The sequence below is a fragment of the Geotrypetes seraphini genome, chromosome 3 (assembly GCF_902459505.1).
Source record: "Geotrypetes seraphini chromosome 3, aGeoSer1.1, whole genome shotgun sequence".
NCBI lineage: Eukaryota > Metazoa > Chordata > Amphibia > Gymnophiona > Dermophiidae > Geotrypetes > Geotrypetes seraphini.
This window is the reverse complement of record NC_047086.1, coordinates 14,806,628-14,822,268: the sequence shown is the minus strand read 5'-3', so window position 1 is coordinate 14,822,268 and position 15,641 is coordinate 14,806,628. Positions and strand designations below refer to the sequence as shown.

The following is a 15,641-nucleotide window of genomic DNA, read 5'->3' as shown; positions in this document are numbered from 1 at the left end:
ACACTCAAGAATGTTACCTTGAAGACAGTTTTTCTGGTGGCTCTGGCGTCGACTAGGTGGGTGTACGAGTTGCAGGCTTTGTCCTGCAGGGATCCATTCTTTTGTTTTTCGGAGGCAAGGGTCTCGATTTGGACAATTCGTTCATTTCTTCCTAAGATGATTTTGCCTTTTCATGTCAATCAGTCCCTCTTCCTTCCATCATTTAAGGAGAAGGAGAAGGATTGCGGGCAGAAGTTTCAGTCTTTGCATTTGCTTGATGTGTGTAGAGTGCTGTTGTACTATCTTCAGGTTACTAATGATTTTAGTCTTTCAGATTATCTCTTTGTGCTCTTTTCAGGTTTCGGGAAAGGTCTGGCATCTTCCAAAGCCTCGGTAGCTCATTTGGTCTGGGAGGCTATTTCTTAAGAACATAAGAACATAAGCAGTGCCTCCGCCGGGTCAGACCACAGGTCCATCCCGCCCAGCAGTCCGCTCCCGCGGCGGCCCAAAACAGGTCAAGACCTGTCTGAATCATCAGAAGGGGCTCCCTTGCCACCTTGGTTTCCCATTTAAGTCCTGCCTTCCTATCGAAGTCCTAGCCCTCTGGTCTTGCACATGCACGACCAGGTTAGTTTATACTCATTACCTGATTTACTTCCTATACTTGTGTTACCTCCCAGCTCCTCCCTCAGTATCCCACGATCCCTTTATCCCTCAGGAATCCATCAAATCCCTGTTTGAATCCTTGTACCGTATTCTGCCTGATCACTTCCTCCGGTAGCGCATTCCAAATGTCCACGACCCTTTGGGTGAAAAAAAACTTCCTTGCATTTGTTTTGAACCTATCTCCCTTCAGTTTCTCAGAATGTCCCCTCGTATTTGCTGTCCCCTTCAGTCTAAAGAATCTGTCCCTATCCACCTTCTCTATGCCCCTCATGATCTTGAAAGTCTCTATCATATCTCCCCTGAGCCTCCTTTTCTCTAGAGCACAGGTGTCAAAGTCGGTCCTCGAGGGCCAGAATCCAGTCGGGTCTCCAGGACTTCCCCAATGAATCTATATATTGACGGGCAGGCGTTTGCCAGAGGCTCCTCAGGTTCACTCGACCAGGGCAATGGCTACGTCTTGGGCTGAGTCCAGGGGATTTTCTCTGGAGGAAATTTGTAGGGCGGCCACTTGGTCATCCTCAAACACGTTTTCTAAGCATTAACGCTTGGATGTGGTGGAGCACATGGATGCGTCCTTTGGCGCTTCGGTCATTGCAGAGGTGATATGTTCGGCCTACCTGGATTGAGGTTGGCTTTGCTACATCCCACTAGTCCCTGGATTCATCTGCTGCCGGCACTAAGGAAGGAAAATTTATGTCCTACCTCTTAATTTTCTTTCCTTTAGACACAGCAGATGAATCTAGAGCCCCACCCAGTCTTGCGTTCTGCATGTTTCCCATGCAGGTTGGCTCGGGTATGATTCAGGTGGTGTTTGTCATGGAGTTTATTATTTTTTATATGGGAAAGAAGTTTGGTGTTGAGGACACTGTTCCTGATGCTTGGGCAAGAGTGATACTAATGGCTAGGAGAGGTTCCATCCAAGATATACTCCTGCAAATCAGTTTCTCTATCTTCACCTTCTGGTAGATGTGTGCTATCCCACTAGTCTCTGGATTCATCTGCTGCGTCTAAATGAAAGAAAATTAACAGATAGGACATAATTTTTCCATCTAGCCTGGTGCTATGGGTATTATCCATAGATAAGACGTCCCTTGTTTTGTTGTTTTTGCATTATTTTCTTGAGTTTTAGTAGAGAATATATAGTAAGCGTGTTTATGTATGCACGTGTATAATGTTTGCATTTTGTACAGTTTTGTAGTTGTTTATGTATAAACCACTGTGCAGGTGCTTTTGTGCCTAAACATGGCTGTGTTGGGTTGTTGGTTTTTTATGTAATTAAAAACCACAGATTTAGTGACTTTATGGCACATAAAAGATAATAACTTGCAATTAAACCTCATATGCTGCTGCTTTAATGTTTTGGGGGAGCCTCAATGCACTAAGCTACAGCTTGATGCTCCTGGGCAGTTCTATAAAGAGGCCTTAGAAGACAACTGTCTCCCTCTCCCTCTGAAGCTGTCCACTAGAAATGAGAAGCTTCCCCCACCCCTAAACCTCAGTTCTTCTTGAAGAGCTTTAACCCTCTCCCTTCTTCCAGTACACAGGTCTCCCCTGAAAAGCATATATGGAACTTGAGCCCTTAGCAGTAGTACCACAAGACAACCACTAGAGGGCTCTGCTGCCATTTCTAACCCAGAGCTGGCATAGCAGAAGTAGTTGGGGGGTCGCTTCTTTCTGCCTTACACGAGACCCCCCCCCCCCCCAACACACACATGCCAGTCATCCCCTGCCCTGAAGGATTCCTGGCAACGTGTTTGTTTTCAATGGGAATATTCTTTGGGAGGAGGGGGCTGTTAAAACTTCTTTAAGGTGCTGCCTGGGAGCACTGGATTGCAGCCTAGTATTCATATCCTCCCAGTACAGAAAGAGTGCCAGCCTTTTGCTGGTAATATCTTTCCAGAAATAATTCAGCTTGCAGTGTTCATTACAAGCTGGGCTGTTCAATCTGTATAGCATTATTTTACCCTAACATACATTAGGGCATAATAATGCATGATATTGTTGCCTAACATGATAAAGTGCAAATATATTATGGCTGTAACAACACATTAAGCCATACTTAGGGTCATCATTATCGACATATGTGTTATTTTACCACTAATTTGTGTAGTTATTACCAGAGATCTCATATTATGTTGTGAGTAATTTCATAAGATTGGTGATCTGTTTTATACAGGAGCAGTTAGGCCCAGGTTCTGTATAGGATGCCCAGTCTCAGAAGCCAACAGGCGTCCTATATAGAATCGGGCCTATAGCAGTCTAAAGTGAATCCGTCTAAAGCGACGTCCATGTTTTAGACACCGGTTAGAGAATTGGGTTGTAAGTAGATGTGGCCACTAAGCTTATTGCAGCAAGAGATTTCTCTGCCGCAAAGATTAGTGGCAGCGCCAGCGGCCGCCTGTCCTACCCAAAGGAATGTAGCAGGAGGAATACCCAATCCCTCCTTCCGAACCCTCTCCCTTGTAGATCGCCAGCAGGAGGAATGCCCAATCCCTCCTGCTGGAACCCCCACAACCCCCTCTGTAGATTGCCAGCAGGAGGGATTGGGCATCGTTCAGGTGGGAAGGGCGGCAGCTAGTGTGGCTGCTAAACTTATCGTACCACGATAAGCTTAGCGGCCGAGTCTACTTACAATGTAGGTCAGCATTTTGCTGGCCTACATTGTACGAGTCTCCCGCTGTCCAAGGGAGACGCGTACGGCTGCCAAGGTCCACCTAAGGCTACTTCCGGGGCAAACCACACCCATGCCTAGCCTTAGGTGGCCTTGCAGGCCTCCCTAGGCTCCTGGAGACACTGCCAATGTAGGCAGCCTGCCTCGGGAGCTTTTTTTTTCAAAAAGACATGCGTCCCAATTGGCTGGTTAGACAGTGGTAGGACGCCTAATGCTGCCTACAATCGGGACGCCGTTTACAGAATCCAGCCCTTAGTGTCATGATGGCAAAAGCAGTTTATTTTGCTAATGACTGTAGATTGTACACATGTGCTTTGGAAGCAGTTTGTTATTGTTAAAATTATTTAAATATTTTTCTCAAGGTGCTTGAGGGGGGGCGAGTCACTAAACCCTATTTTCCTATCCACAGAGCAAACTCTACATGGAAGGATTTAGAAGCCTAAAGGAAGGAGAAGCAGTGGCGTTCACTTTTAAGAAATCTGCCAAAGGCCTTGAGACAATACGGGTAACGGGCCCAGGTGGGGGCCCCTGTATAGGAAGTGAAAGACGACCCAAAGGGAAAACAGTACAGAAAAGAAAACCAAAGGGAGATAGGTAACGTTATTTTTGTACCTCATTCTGCAAACTTTCTGAGGTTGTGGCTGGGAAGGGAGGGTCTTTTGGATTTGCATTGTTTTAAATCTTCCTTTTTTTCTCTCTCTCTTCTATGACTTGTGTGTGACTTTACACAGATGAGTGTGGCACAGTGGTTAAAGCTACAGCCTCAGCACCCTGGGGTTGTGGGTTCAAACCCTGCACTGCTCCTTGTAACCCTTGGCAAGTCACTTAATCCCCCCATTGCCCCAGGTACATTAGATAGATTGTGAACCCACCGGGACAGACAAAGAAAAATGCTTGAGGACCTGAATAAACCCATGTAAACCATTCTGAGCTCTCCTTAGAGAACGGTATAGAAAATTGAATAAATAAGTATCTTAAAGACACCTGAACCCTTCAGTTAATTATTTGTACATCTGGAAATTAATTTGGTGCACTTGATCTGATTCGACTTAATTGACTTGCAGAATAGGAAGGGAGCTTCTGAGCTTCAACAGATGTTATTCTGCTCCACTGGTTTGCTTTGTAATTAGCTAAAATTAATGGAGAAATGGATGGTATGAGGAAGGATTGAGGGACAGGAATGAGTGTATAGGAGAAAGTATCTCTGCAGTGTGTGCTTAGAGAAGTAGTGGCCACTTTCAGGCTTCATCCTCTCTGCTTTATCTGGATTTTGCTTATTGAAAAGTGCTTGTTTAATAACTGACCATCTTTGGGAAATTAAATAGGGATATGTGTATATGCTATTTCACACTTCACATTTCATTTTCATTAGATGTACTGCGGCATCATTAAAAATGTTTATGCTTTTACGTACGAGGGGCCGCTGAAAGCCCAGGTGGTACCTGCTCTTGAAGTGGCCCTGAATTGACGTCAACATTCAGTGTCGTCTTTGAAATCTTTAGCACGCCCTTCCACCCTTTGTATCTTACCCCCCTTCCTTTTAACAAAACTATTGCACGGTTTTAAATGTCAGCCGCGGCAGTAACATCTCCAACACTCATAGGAATTCTATGAGCGTCAGAGTTGTTACCACCGCAGCCAGCGCTAAAATCCACACTACAGGTTTATAAAGGGGGGGGGGGAAGAGGAGATTAGCTACTTATTTAGTTTAATCCTAACTTAATTACTCACTCTTATAACTTGAAAACTGTAAACGGCCACCTTGTTTGCATGTCCCCTAAAGCAAAAAAAAAAGAAAGAAATTTTTTTTTCTACTTTTGTCTTCTCTGGTTTCTGCTCTCCTCATCATCTTGTCACTCTCTTCCTTTCATCTTCTGTCCTTCTGTGCCTCTTCCAGAAATTGTCTGCCTCTCCCTTCCATCTCTTCTTTCCCCCCCTCCCACATTGGTGTGGCATCCATCACCTTCCCTTCCCTCCTCCAATGGTCTGGCATCGCTCTCCCAACCTTCCCTCTCCCACACACCCATGGTCGGGCATTTCACTCTCTCCTCTCCCTTCCTCCCACTTTCATCAGCATCTGCCCCCTTTCTCTCCTTCCAACCCAATTCCATCCAGGATCCTTCTGCCTCTCTCCCCTTTCTTTGCACCCCAATTCCATCAGCATCTGTCCCCTTTCTTTCCCTTCAACCCAATTCCATCCAGTATCCTTCCCCTTAAATCTCCCCCCTTCCTCTCCCCTGCATAGACATGAATTTAAACTGATAACAAGGGGAAAGCCGATAGTCGATCTGACCTCGACACATCGGACCACAGTATCAAGCAAGGATACTGAAACAGAAAATGGCGATAGTGGACTAGAGACAAAATGGACACTTTATGGACACAAACCCAAAGATGCAGCACAGGGACCCGAGAGGCAACTAGAAATAAAGAGTAAGACAAGGAGGAAACAGCAGGACCCAGAGGGCTATCAAAGAACAAAAAAGCGGGCAGAGGACGGGATAGACACACCACAGGAGGCAACACGTGAGGAGACCAGCAGGAGCAACAAATCAAGAGTAGATACAAAAGAAAAGGTAACAAACTGGGACTTAAATTGCCTATATACAAATGCTAGGAGCCTAAGGACTAAAATGGGGGAGCTAGAAGTTATAGCCGGAAATAAGGACATAGACATAATAGGAATCACAGAGACATGGTGGACAGAGGACAACAAATGGGATGTGGCCCTTCCAGGGTATAAACTCTACAGGAAGGACAGAGCACACAAAAAGGGAGGAGGAATAGCACTGTATATAAAGGACTCCATTCCTTCATCCAGAACAGAAACAACAATAAGGGCGGACAGTCTGGAGTCACTATGGGTTAAGCTGACAGGAGGGGAAGGAGCTGACATCAAATTGGGATTGTACTATCGCCCACCAGGACAGTCAGAAGCAAACGACCTGGAACTGGAGGCCGAACTGAGGCAGGAGTGCAAAAGTGGAAGGGTGGTGGTTATGGGGGATTTCAACTATCCGGGAATAGACTGGGACATTGGGCACTCAAATTGCACGAGAGAAACTAAATTCCTAGAGGCGATAAGGGACTGTTTCATGGAGCAGCTGGTCACGGAACCAACGCGAGGGGATGCCACGCTAGACCTAATCCTCAACGGGCTAGAAGGACCCGCAAAGGAGGTGGTGGTAATAGCACCATTAGGGAACAGTGATCACAACATGATCCAGTACAAATTAAACATGGGAACATCAAAGGTGAAAAGAACCAAAACGACAGCACTCAACTTCAGAAAGGGAAACTACAAGGACATGAGGAAAATGGTAGGAAAAAAGCTCAACAGCAACTCAGGGAAGGTGAAGACCGTAAAGGAAGCCTGGACACTGCTTAAAGACACAGTGCTCGAGGCACAAGACCTGTGCGTCCCAAGGTTTAGGAAAGGGTGCAAAAAAAATCGAACTAGAAACCCAGCATGGATAACATCTGCAGTTAAAAAGGCGATAAGTGACAAGAAATCATCCTTCAAGAAATGGAAAAAGGATCCAACTAAGGAAAACCAGGAAGAGCACAAAAGACACCAGAAAGAATGTCATCGAGAGGTCAGGAAGGCAAAGAGAGAATATGAGGAAAGACTGGCAGGAGAAGCAAGAAACTTCAAACCCTTCTTCAGGTATGTGAAAGGGAAACAACCAGCCAGAGAGGAAGTGGGACCACTGGACGACGGAGACAGGAAAGGAGCGATAAAGGAGGAAAAAGAGATAGCTGAAAGGTTAAACAAATTCTTCTCGTCGGTCTTCACCAGAGAGGACACATCCAATATCCCAGAACCCGAGGTGATTATAAACGGAGAACACGACGAAAGGCTGGTACAACTAGAGGTAAGCAAAGAGGATGTCCTCAGACAGATAGACAGACTAAAGAGCGACAAATCACCAGGCCCGGACGGCATCCACCCAAGGGTACTAAAAGAACTGAGAAACGAAATAGCAGAGACACTTCGCCAAATATGTAACCTCTCCCTAAAAACTGGGGAGATCCCAGAGGACTGGAAAATAGCAAATGTCACGCCCATCTTTAAGAAGGGATCAAGGGGTGACCCGGGAAACTACAGGCCTGTGAGCTTGACCTCGGTTCCTGGAAAGATGCTGGAAGCAATGGTAAAGGACACAATCTGCGAACACATAGAAAACAATGGACAACTGAAGTCGAGCCAGCATGGCTTCTGCAAGGGAAGGTCGTGCCTCACGAACTTGCTGTACTTCTTTGAGGGAATAAACAGTCAGATGGATAAGGGTGAATCCATAGACATCATTTACCTTGACTTCCAAAAAGCCTTCGACAAGGTACCACACGAACGGCTACTTAAAAAACTGTGGAACCACGGGGTGCAAGGGGATATCTACCGATGGATCAAACACTGGCTAGCGGGCAGGAAACAGAGGGTTGGAGTCAAGGGCCAATACTCAGATTGGCAATGGGTCACGAGCGGAGTTCCGCAGGGGTCGGTGCTGGGACCTCTACTATTCAATATATTTATTAACGATCTGGAAACGGGGACAAAATGTGAGGTTATCAAATTTGCTGATGACACCAAACTCTGCAGCAGGGTTAGAAACACGGAAGACTGTGAAGACCTACAAAAGGACCTAACGAGACTGGAAGACTGGGCAAAAAAGTGGCAAATGAGTTTTAACGTGGAGAAATGCAAGGTCATGCATGTAGGGAAAAAGAACCCGATGTTCAACTACAAAATGGGGGGAACACTGCTAGGGGTGAGTAACCTGGAAAGGGACTTGGGGGTGATGGTCAACTCATCACTGAAACCATCGGCGCAATGTGCGACAGCCTCAAAGAAAGCAAACAGAATGCTGGGCATCATCAAAAAGGGTATCACAACCCGGACGAAGGAAGTCATCATGCCGCTGTATCGCGCAATGGTGCGCCCGCACCTGGAGTACTGTGTTCAATACTGGTCGCCGTACCTCAAGAAGGACATGGCGGTACTCGAGGGAGTGCAGAGGAGGGCGACTAAGCTGATAAAAGGTTTGGAAAATTTTCCATACGCTGACAGGTTAAAAATGCTGGGGCTGTTCTCCCTGGAGAAGAGGAGACTTAGAGGGGACATGATAGAAACCTTCAAAATCCTTAAGGGCATAGAGAGAGTAAATAAGGACAGATTCTTCAAACTGAGGGGAGCCACAAGCACTAGGGGTCACTCGGAGAAATTGAAAGGGGACAGGTTTAGAACAAATGCTAGAAAATTCTTTTTTACGCAGAGGGTGGTGGACACATGGAACGCGCTTCCGGAGGAAGTGATAGGCCAGAACTCTGTACAGGGGTTCAAGAAGGGTTTGGATAGGTTCCTGGAGGATAAAGGGATAGAGGGGTACAGATAGAACTTGAGGTAGGTTATAAAAGTGGTCAGAAACCACTTCACAGGTTGCAGACCTGATGGGCCGCCGCGGGAGCGGACCGCTGGGCGAGATGGACCTCGGTCTGACCCAGTGGAGGCAACTTCTTATGTTCTCCTACACACCAATTCAATCAGCCCCTTTCCCTCCTTCCACCACCCTTCAATACCACCCTGCCCCCTTTCTCTTCCTCCACCACCCTTCTATACCATCCTTCTCTCAACCCTTCCATACCACCCTTCCCCCTTTTTCTCCCTCCACCACCTTTCCATGCTCCTTTCTCTCTCCCCCTCCAAACATTGCAGCTGCCGGCTCTGCCCGCTGAGCTTCTTTGCTCAAAAGCAGGATTAGAACAGCTGACGGCAACGGGTTACCCCCTCACAGCAATGCCCCCCCCCCGCAGCAATGGTAACGAGCCCCCCCCCCCTCACAGCAACAGCAACGCGGCTGAATGTGTTACAGGAAAGTCCCACGATGACTGCTTCTGTTGGTCCATCCCCCTCCGAAGTCACTTCTTCCGGAGCAAGTAAGTGACGTTGGAGGGGGATGGACTGGCAGAAGTAGTCATTGGGGGACCTTCCTGTAACAGATCTGGCTGCGTTGCCGTTGCTGCGGGGGGGAGGGGCCCATCCATTGCCATTGCTGTGGAGGGGACCTGTTGATGCCTGGAGGGGGGCCGTTGCAGTTTTAAAAAAAATGGCAAGGTGAATCGTCCTCATTCAGCGGGACCCCCTCACAGTTTCGAGCCCTAGGCACGGGCCTATTGATTAATCCGGTCCTGTACGCTGGCAGAGGAGGAAGAAATGATCCTATATGCAGTGGCTCATTTCCTCCTACTGCCACGCGATCTCTGTGGGGAAGAGGGAAAGAGACCCCATGCTGGCAGTGAGCAGAAATCTGCATGTTCTGTAGGGTGGTTTTGCGCTGCTTATTTCCACAAAATTCACCCTGGAGTAATTTAGAGTGTAACCATTTTTATAGGCACAGATGGAAAAGCCACGTAAGCACACTAAAGCCACTTATTGCTGTTTTAAGTAATGAGGACTCGGTGGACACAGTGTTCTAGATGAGATTTCAAATGATTTATACAAAGTAGCACCATGGACTGGTTTCATGCAAAACAATTTTTCCAACCGGGGTGGGGGGGAAGGGAATTCAAGCACTTAATCAATAAAGTGCATAATATGTAATCTAATTATTACATTTTATATTTATATACTTTATTTCTATTATTACATTGTAATGTATACAATATAATTAATACAATTTACCATAATGCAGAATCAGTGAGAGCCCTGATCATGTTTTCCTGCAACTAGATGGTACCATCCCTATGCCCAACAATTCTTCCCTTTTTTAATTTCCCCATGTGCACCATCTCTTTCCTTCTCATTCAGACAACCATACCCAACAATTATTTTCTATTCCCTCCTCCACCTCAGCATCTCTCTCTTACTGCATTCATCTCTATCCCTTCCCTTGCCCCTAACAGGAAGAATAGAAGAGAATACTACCTGTGCTCCTGTCTGCTTCAGCTTTTCTCCCAGAGCTCTGAAGTCTCTAGCTATGTCCTCCGGCACGTTCCTGGCAGTGTCATTTGTTTCGATGTGGATGAGCAGCATGGGAAAGTGTCTATGTCTGTGTTCCTGCTGTACTCCCTTGAAGGAAGCTGCTTGTTTAATCGGACTCTGGGGTTAGCACTCAAGGGGTTTACCAGAGAGACTCTGACCTGGGCTAGGTCACCCAGTCTCGGTTTGTCTCCGGACTGGGGCGACATACGGCAATTCATGGCACGGTGAGATCAGCAGTAAGATAGTGCCATGTATTTCACACAGGTATCTCATTGTCTCTCTTGGGGTCCCTGCAGATTGAGCCTTTGTCTGTTGGTAACTGTCCTTATTTGGGCCTCTGTGCTGAGCTGCATGTGTCTAATAGTGGCACAGGATATATATGCCTAAAGGTAGTACAAGCAGTTTCCAAGTTCGGGCTGTCTCTATGGGCATAATGACACTGCGCATCTTCCTGCGGCCAGGACTCTCTTTCTCTATTTCTGAGGAGGCCTGGACTTCAGATTTCCATGCTTATCACACTGGTTTCTCCTGTCACCATTTTCTCATGGCACATGCTAGACAGGCCCCCCAACCAGACAGGAAGGGCTGTACAGCTCCTTTTAACCAGGAGCCAGTTACCTATTCTATCAAACCCGCGGAGGATCACGCGCTATGTGGCTGTTAGCCTCATCCCTGAAGCTTTCATTAGCGATGTGAGCTTTGTCTGATACCTGTAAGGATGCTGTTGTTTTCCACGGTGCGGTAGATGCAGCATCTTGATTGAGTCTAGTACGTATTCACTTTAAAGGACATACGTATTTCGCTCATGTTGCATGGGGTTAGTACTGTTTTCATGGTTCCAGTATATTCCTCTTTACATTGTGAACCTTGATTTTTCCTAGGAGAATCTTCTTGCAGATCCTACAGTTCTCATCCTGCCATTCCCTGACCTTCTGCACTTCATTCTGAGGGGATCTTGACTTCTTCCAATGACTCTTCAGGCTTTCTCATGAGGGAGAAGACGCTATAATGTCAGGTCAGGGGGCTGTGAAGATTTTTCAGGATGCTTGCATCTTTGCATCCTCCTCAGGTTTCCAGTTCGTTCTTGGAGTCTCTATGTTTTGTATTTCCCTTTTCAGTGTTACTGGTCCTCATGACAGTTCTTGTAGTTCTTCGGGAACTAAGGGACGTTGTTCCACTTACTGCATGGTGCCCGAGACGGGGGCATTGGGCAGGCTGGATCCCATTCTGCTGAATTAGTTTCTCGGGGTTACACATTTCTGCAGACAACCTGGGAGTATATTTACATTTTCTCTATGGACTCCGAATCGGCAAGCCGAGGTTCCCAGTGGAGTCAGCAATATGGATCCCAGAAACTATACAGAATCCCATACTCTTGGTCATAGTAAGCGAAGAAGAATACCAATCTGAGACCGAAACCCCACGCCCAAGTCTCCGGAAAGAAACACATGTCTCTCCTATATGAATAAAAACATTACCCCGATATACCTATAAATAGTACAGGAGAAAAGAGCGCTGTGCAAATTTGAAGATGCACGTGTAAAGAACTGAGGAAAAGATACCACCCTTTTCGTGTCGTCCGAATCAAGCAGGCAGTCAAGAAGAAATTAGATGAATCGCCTGGTAGCGCCAAAACGGTACCACCGCCCACATCACCTAAAACGTTCGTGAAGCCTTGGGTAGGCGAAATAGCATGTGCCAAAACCGAAAGCGCTGCTCCAAGAGACGCAGCAGATGAATCCAGAGCCCCACCCTTTCTGGATATTGCCTCTCGGTTTTTTCTTTTGCAACTTTCGCAGTTTGTTATTATGGCAGGTTTTTTTCTGTATTATTGCATTTTGAGATTTGTTATGGGAAAGAAGTTTTTTACATGCTATGCCTATTGATGGTTACGGATGCTTGGGCAAGGAGCTATACTGGATAAACAGGAGGAGTGCCAGCCAATAGGACCACCTGTTAATCAGTTTCTCTATCTCCGCCTGCTGGTAGATGTGGGCTATCCCATTGGTCTCTGGATTCATCTGCTGCGTCTAAGGGAAAGAAAATTAACAGGTAAGAACATAATTTTTCCTTCAGTGCTTGTTTTATACAATTTGAAAGGAATGGGGGAAGAGGAGGTATTTGTGCCCCATCCCCTGTCTTTTTTTTTTTTTTTTAGGTACTCACTGCTGCTTGCTACTGTGTCACCATTCCTATTACTACCTACTCCATAGAAAGCTCTGTTGGGTAATACAAAAAATTAATTTGCTCCCTTCCCCCCCTTGGAGAAATTCCTCCATAAACTACTGAGGAACAAATGAGACAATGAAGAATGAAACTATGCAGATCTTTTATGGGGTGAAATGATAAAAATGGGCCAAACAGTGGTAGGACTGGTAAGGAATCTAAGTGACCAGCGTATTCACTTCAGCTTAATATAACAATCCACTTTCAATTAAAAGTTCTATTTAAAAAAACAGGGGAAGGACCTCAGCGACCAACTTAGCATGGATGATTCATTTGGATCTGGCAGATATCCTTGGTGCAATATTGCTCATTGGTCCTCAAAACCCATTTTAAAATTTTATGTTCAAAATATGTGCAAAATACAAATTACACTCTGAACAGATATATATCTTGAAATTGTGACGGTGGCCATTTCACCACTACATTGGCTTTCTCAGGGAATAATGAGAAAATATGCCCTTTTTCAAGAGCTATAACTGAATACTGGCAGCATATTAGCAATAAGGTCCATTCCAAGTGTAATTTGTATTTTGCACATGCTTGAGTATCTGTATGTAAACCGCTTTGATAGACGGTATATACCGTAGTTTTCACTCCATAAGATGTACCTGACCATAAGACGCACCCTAGATTTAGAGGAGGAAAACAAGATAAAAAAACTAATTCTGAAACAAATTCTCCCTGCCAGGTTCTGAACCCAACCCCACACTGCTTGCCAGACTCTGCACCCTGACCCCTTCTTGTGGTCTAGTGGTAGGCCGGGACAGGGCAGACAGGACAGGGCACAGGGCAGGCAGGGAAGTCTGTCCGTTTCCTGCTCAGCTTTGGAAAAAGCACCTCTCTAATACCTTTACATTTTTATTTCCTCTTTTTAAATTTTTTTAAAGCAATTCACATGTCCAGCACAAGGTCTCTTGCCTCAGCTGTACATTTGTTGTAAATTTAAATTAGTGATTAATTTACTGCAATTCCATTCCAGCAGGAGGGCCCCCCCCCCCCTTCCCCAGTATCTTAATGCAGGGTACTTTTCTGCAGGGCTGAGAAGCCTCCTGATTAATTTAATTCTTGCAGGAGGGCCCCCCTCCCGGTACCTTGATGCAATCCTGGCAGTCCAGCGCTGCATCGGCAGCCTCCCCTGCTGGATAGCCGCCCAAGTCCCCATTTACCGCAGAAATGAGAGGCTGGCACGAGCCCCGAGCATACATGCCTGGTCTCGTGCCACTGTTTGAATGGTGTCAGCTTGTTACAGTGCTGCATCGGCAGGTTCCCCCATCTGTGCCGGAAGTGAAAGGCAGACGTGAGCCCCAAGCGCACCTGCCTGGTCCCGCGCCACCGCTTGAATGGTGCTGTCAGCTCCCACGAGTCTCGCAAGAGCCAGCAGCACCATTTGGGCAGCAGCGCAGGACCAGGCAGGCGCACTCAGTGCTCGCGCCTGCCTTTCACTTCTGCGGCAGATGGGAGAGCCTGCTAATGCAGTGCTGGGCTGAGCTGACACCATTCGGGCGGTGCCTGCCCGGCAGATGGGGATTCAGGCGGCCGTCAGAAGGGGGGCCTGCTGATGCAGCGCTGGACCACCAGGATTACATCAAGGTACCGGGGGTGGGGGCGCATGGTATTCGCTACATAAGATGCACCCTTATTTCCACCCTGTTTTTGGGGTGGAAAAAGTGCATCTTATGGAGCGAAAAATACAGTAAATAAATAAATATTTTTAGAACCACTATCGTAGTTACTAAGGTGTTATAGCCAGCCTTGTCATCAGCCATATACAAAAAAAATTCACTTTTTAATTATTTGTATATTAATAAATAACTTCTTTTCCTATATCTTTGTCTCAAAATTATTCATCAGCTTTTGTTCTGTAATGCCGCATTGCTATTATAAAGGTAGAATAAAGAGAATTCTTGGGTCAGAACGTGTTCTTGTCCTCTCCCCTCCCCCCCTCCTGTAATCTCGCTGGTTGCTCTGGGGATGCTCTGCCAAATGGCTGTTGCCATAGAAATGCCTTATGCTTTTTTGTGACAATATGTTTTGTTTACACGGATGATAACAAAATTTGGCTCTGTACCAGTTTTTCTGTTGACAGCTGAAGCTTCAGGGCACATCAAGGATATTTTAGGCTTACCTTGACCCTGCCCAGCCCAACCTGGGACACTGATTGTGTCGGGGCTTAACACCAGAACCCAAGCACACATCCACTGTGTTTTTGCTTTGCTGTCGGGTTTCTTTTCTGAAACACACTGCTAGTGGATAAGGATTGCAGAACCTTGTAGATACAATCTCAGGCTCGCCCTCATATCTTCCTGTCCCAAGAGCCTTCTTGTCTTATTCAAAGCTGGGTTGTTCTTTGTTTGGAGTTTTTTTTTGGGAGGGGTTCAGTTTTTTAATCTCCCCCACTTTCCCCAGGTAGACTATCCTCTGCATCCATATCACACACGCATATGTACAAAATTTGCATCTTTTTTGGAAGAGGTATAAATGTGTTAGAGAATGCAGGACTGGTTTGGGGTGTCTGTTTTATAAAGGTATATAGATGCCTATGTTGCTTTTATAAGAGAGATGCTTTTTAGGGCTTTTTGCAGAGGTGCTCTGTTATACAGGGTTGGCCACGGAAAAGTAGCCCACCTCTAATACCGGTGCCTGAAAGATGGTGTTCTCCCTGGAACAGCGAATAGTGATTGTGGAAGGTGTATAGACGTGAACGGGGACCATTTTGAATAAAAACAATCCACTTGCTTGTTCATCTACTTTTCCGTGGCCCACCCTGTAAAATCACTCCTAGTATAGCTGACTTATTGAGAAGGGAATCAGTTGATTTTGCAGTTTCTTTGAGTCACGCTTTTTTACTGTCATTACACCGTCTAAAAAAAATAAAATAAAATAAAATACTTCTGTTTCAAGTTCCTTGTGAACTGTATTTGTGTATTTTACATGTGTCTGTGTGATGTCTGCATGAGACTCGGGTCTGTTCTTTAGCTAGCTGTTCATGCTATATTTGTGCTTTAAATACATCATCACTATGACATCTGACTGAAATTTTTAACACGCGATGATAAACAATTGATCCATCTGGTCCAAGTATTCTGGCCCAGACATTAACAAAACATCCTTGTTGCCAAC

The 15,641-nt window shown here is 46.0% G+C and overlaps 1 protein-coding gene across 4 annotated transcripts in view; it reads left to right on the top strand.

Annotated features, from left to right (window-relative positions):
- LIN28B (lin-28 homolog B) overlaps positions 1–15,641 on the top strand; it is a 203,312-nt gene that overhangs the window by 144,289 nt on the left and 43,382 nt on the right. For all 4 annotated transcript variants that reach the window (XM_033938367.1, XM_033938370.1, XM_033938369.1 and 1 more), the window contains one exon: positions 3,726–3,910. In XM_033938367.1, the coding sequence (XP_033794258.1) occupies positions 3,726–3,910 (185 nt within the window). The remainder of the gene's footprint in view (positions 1–3,725; positions 3,911–15,641) is intronic.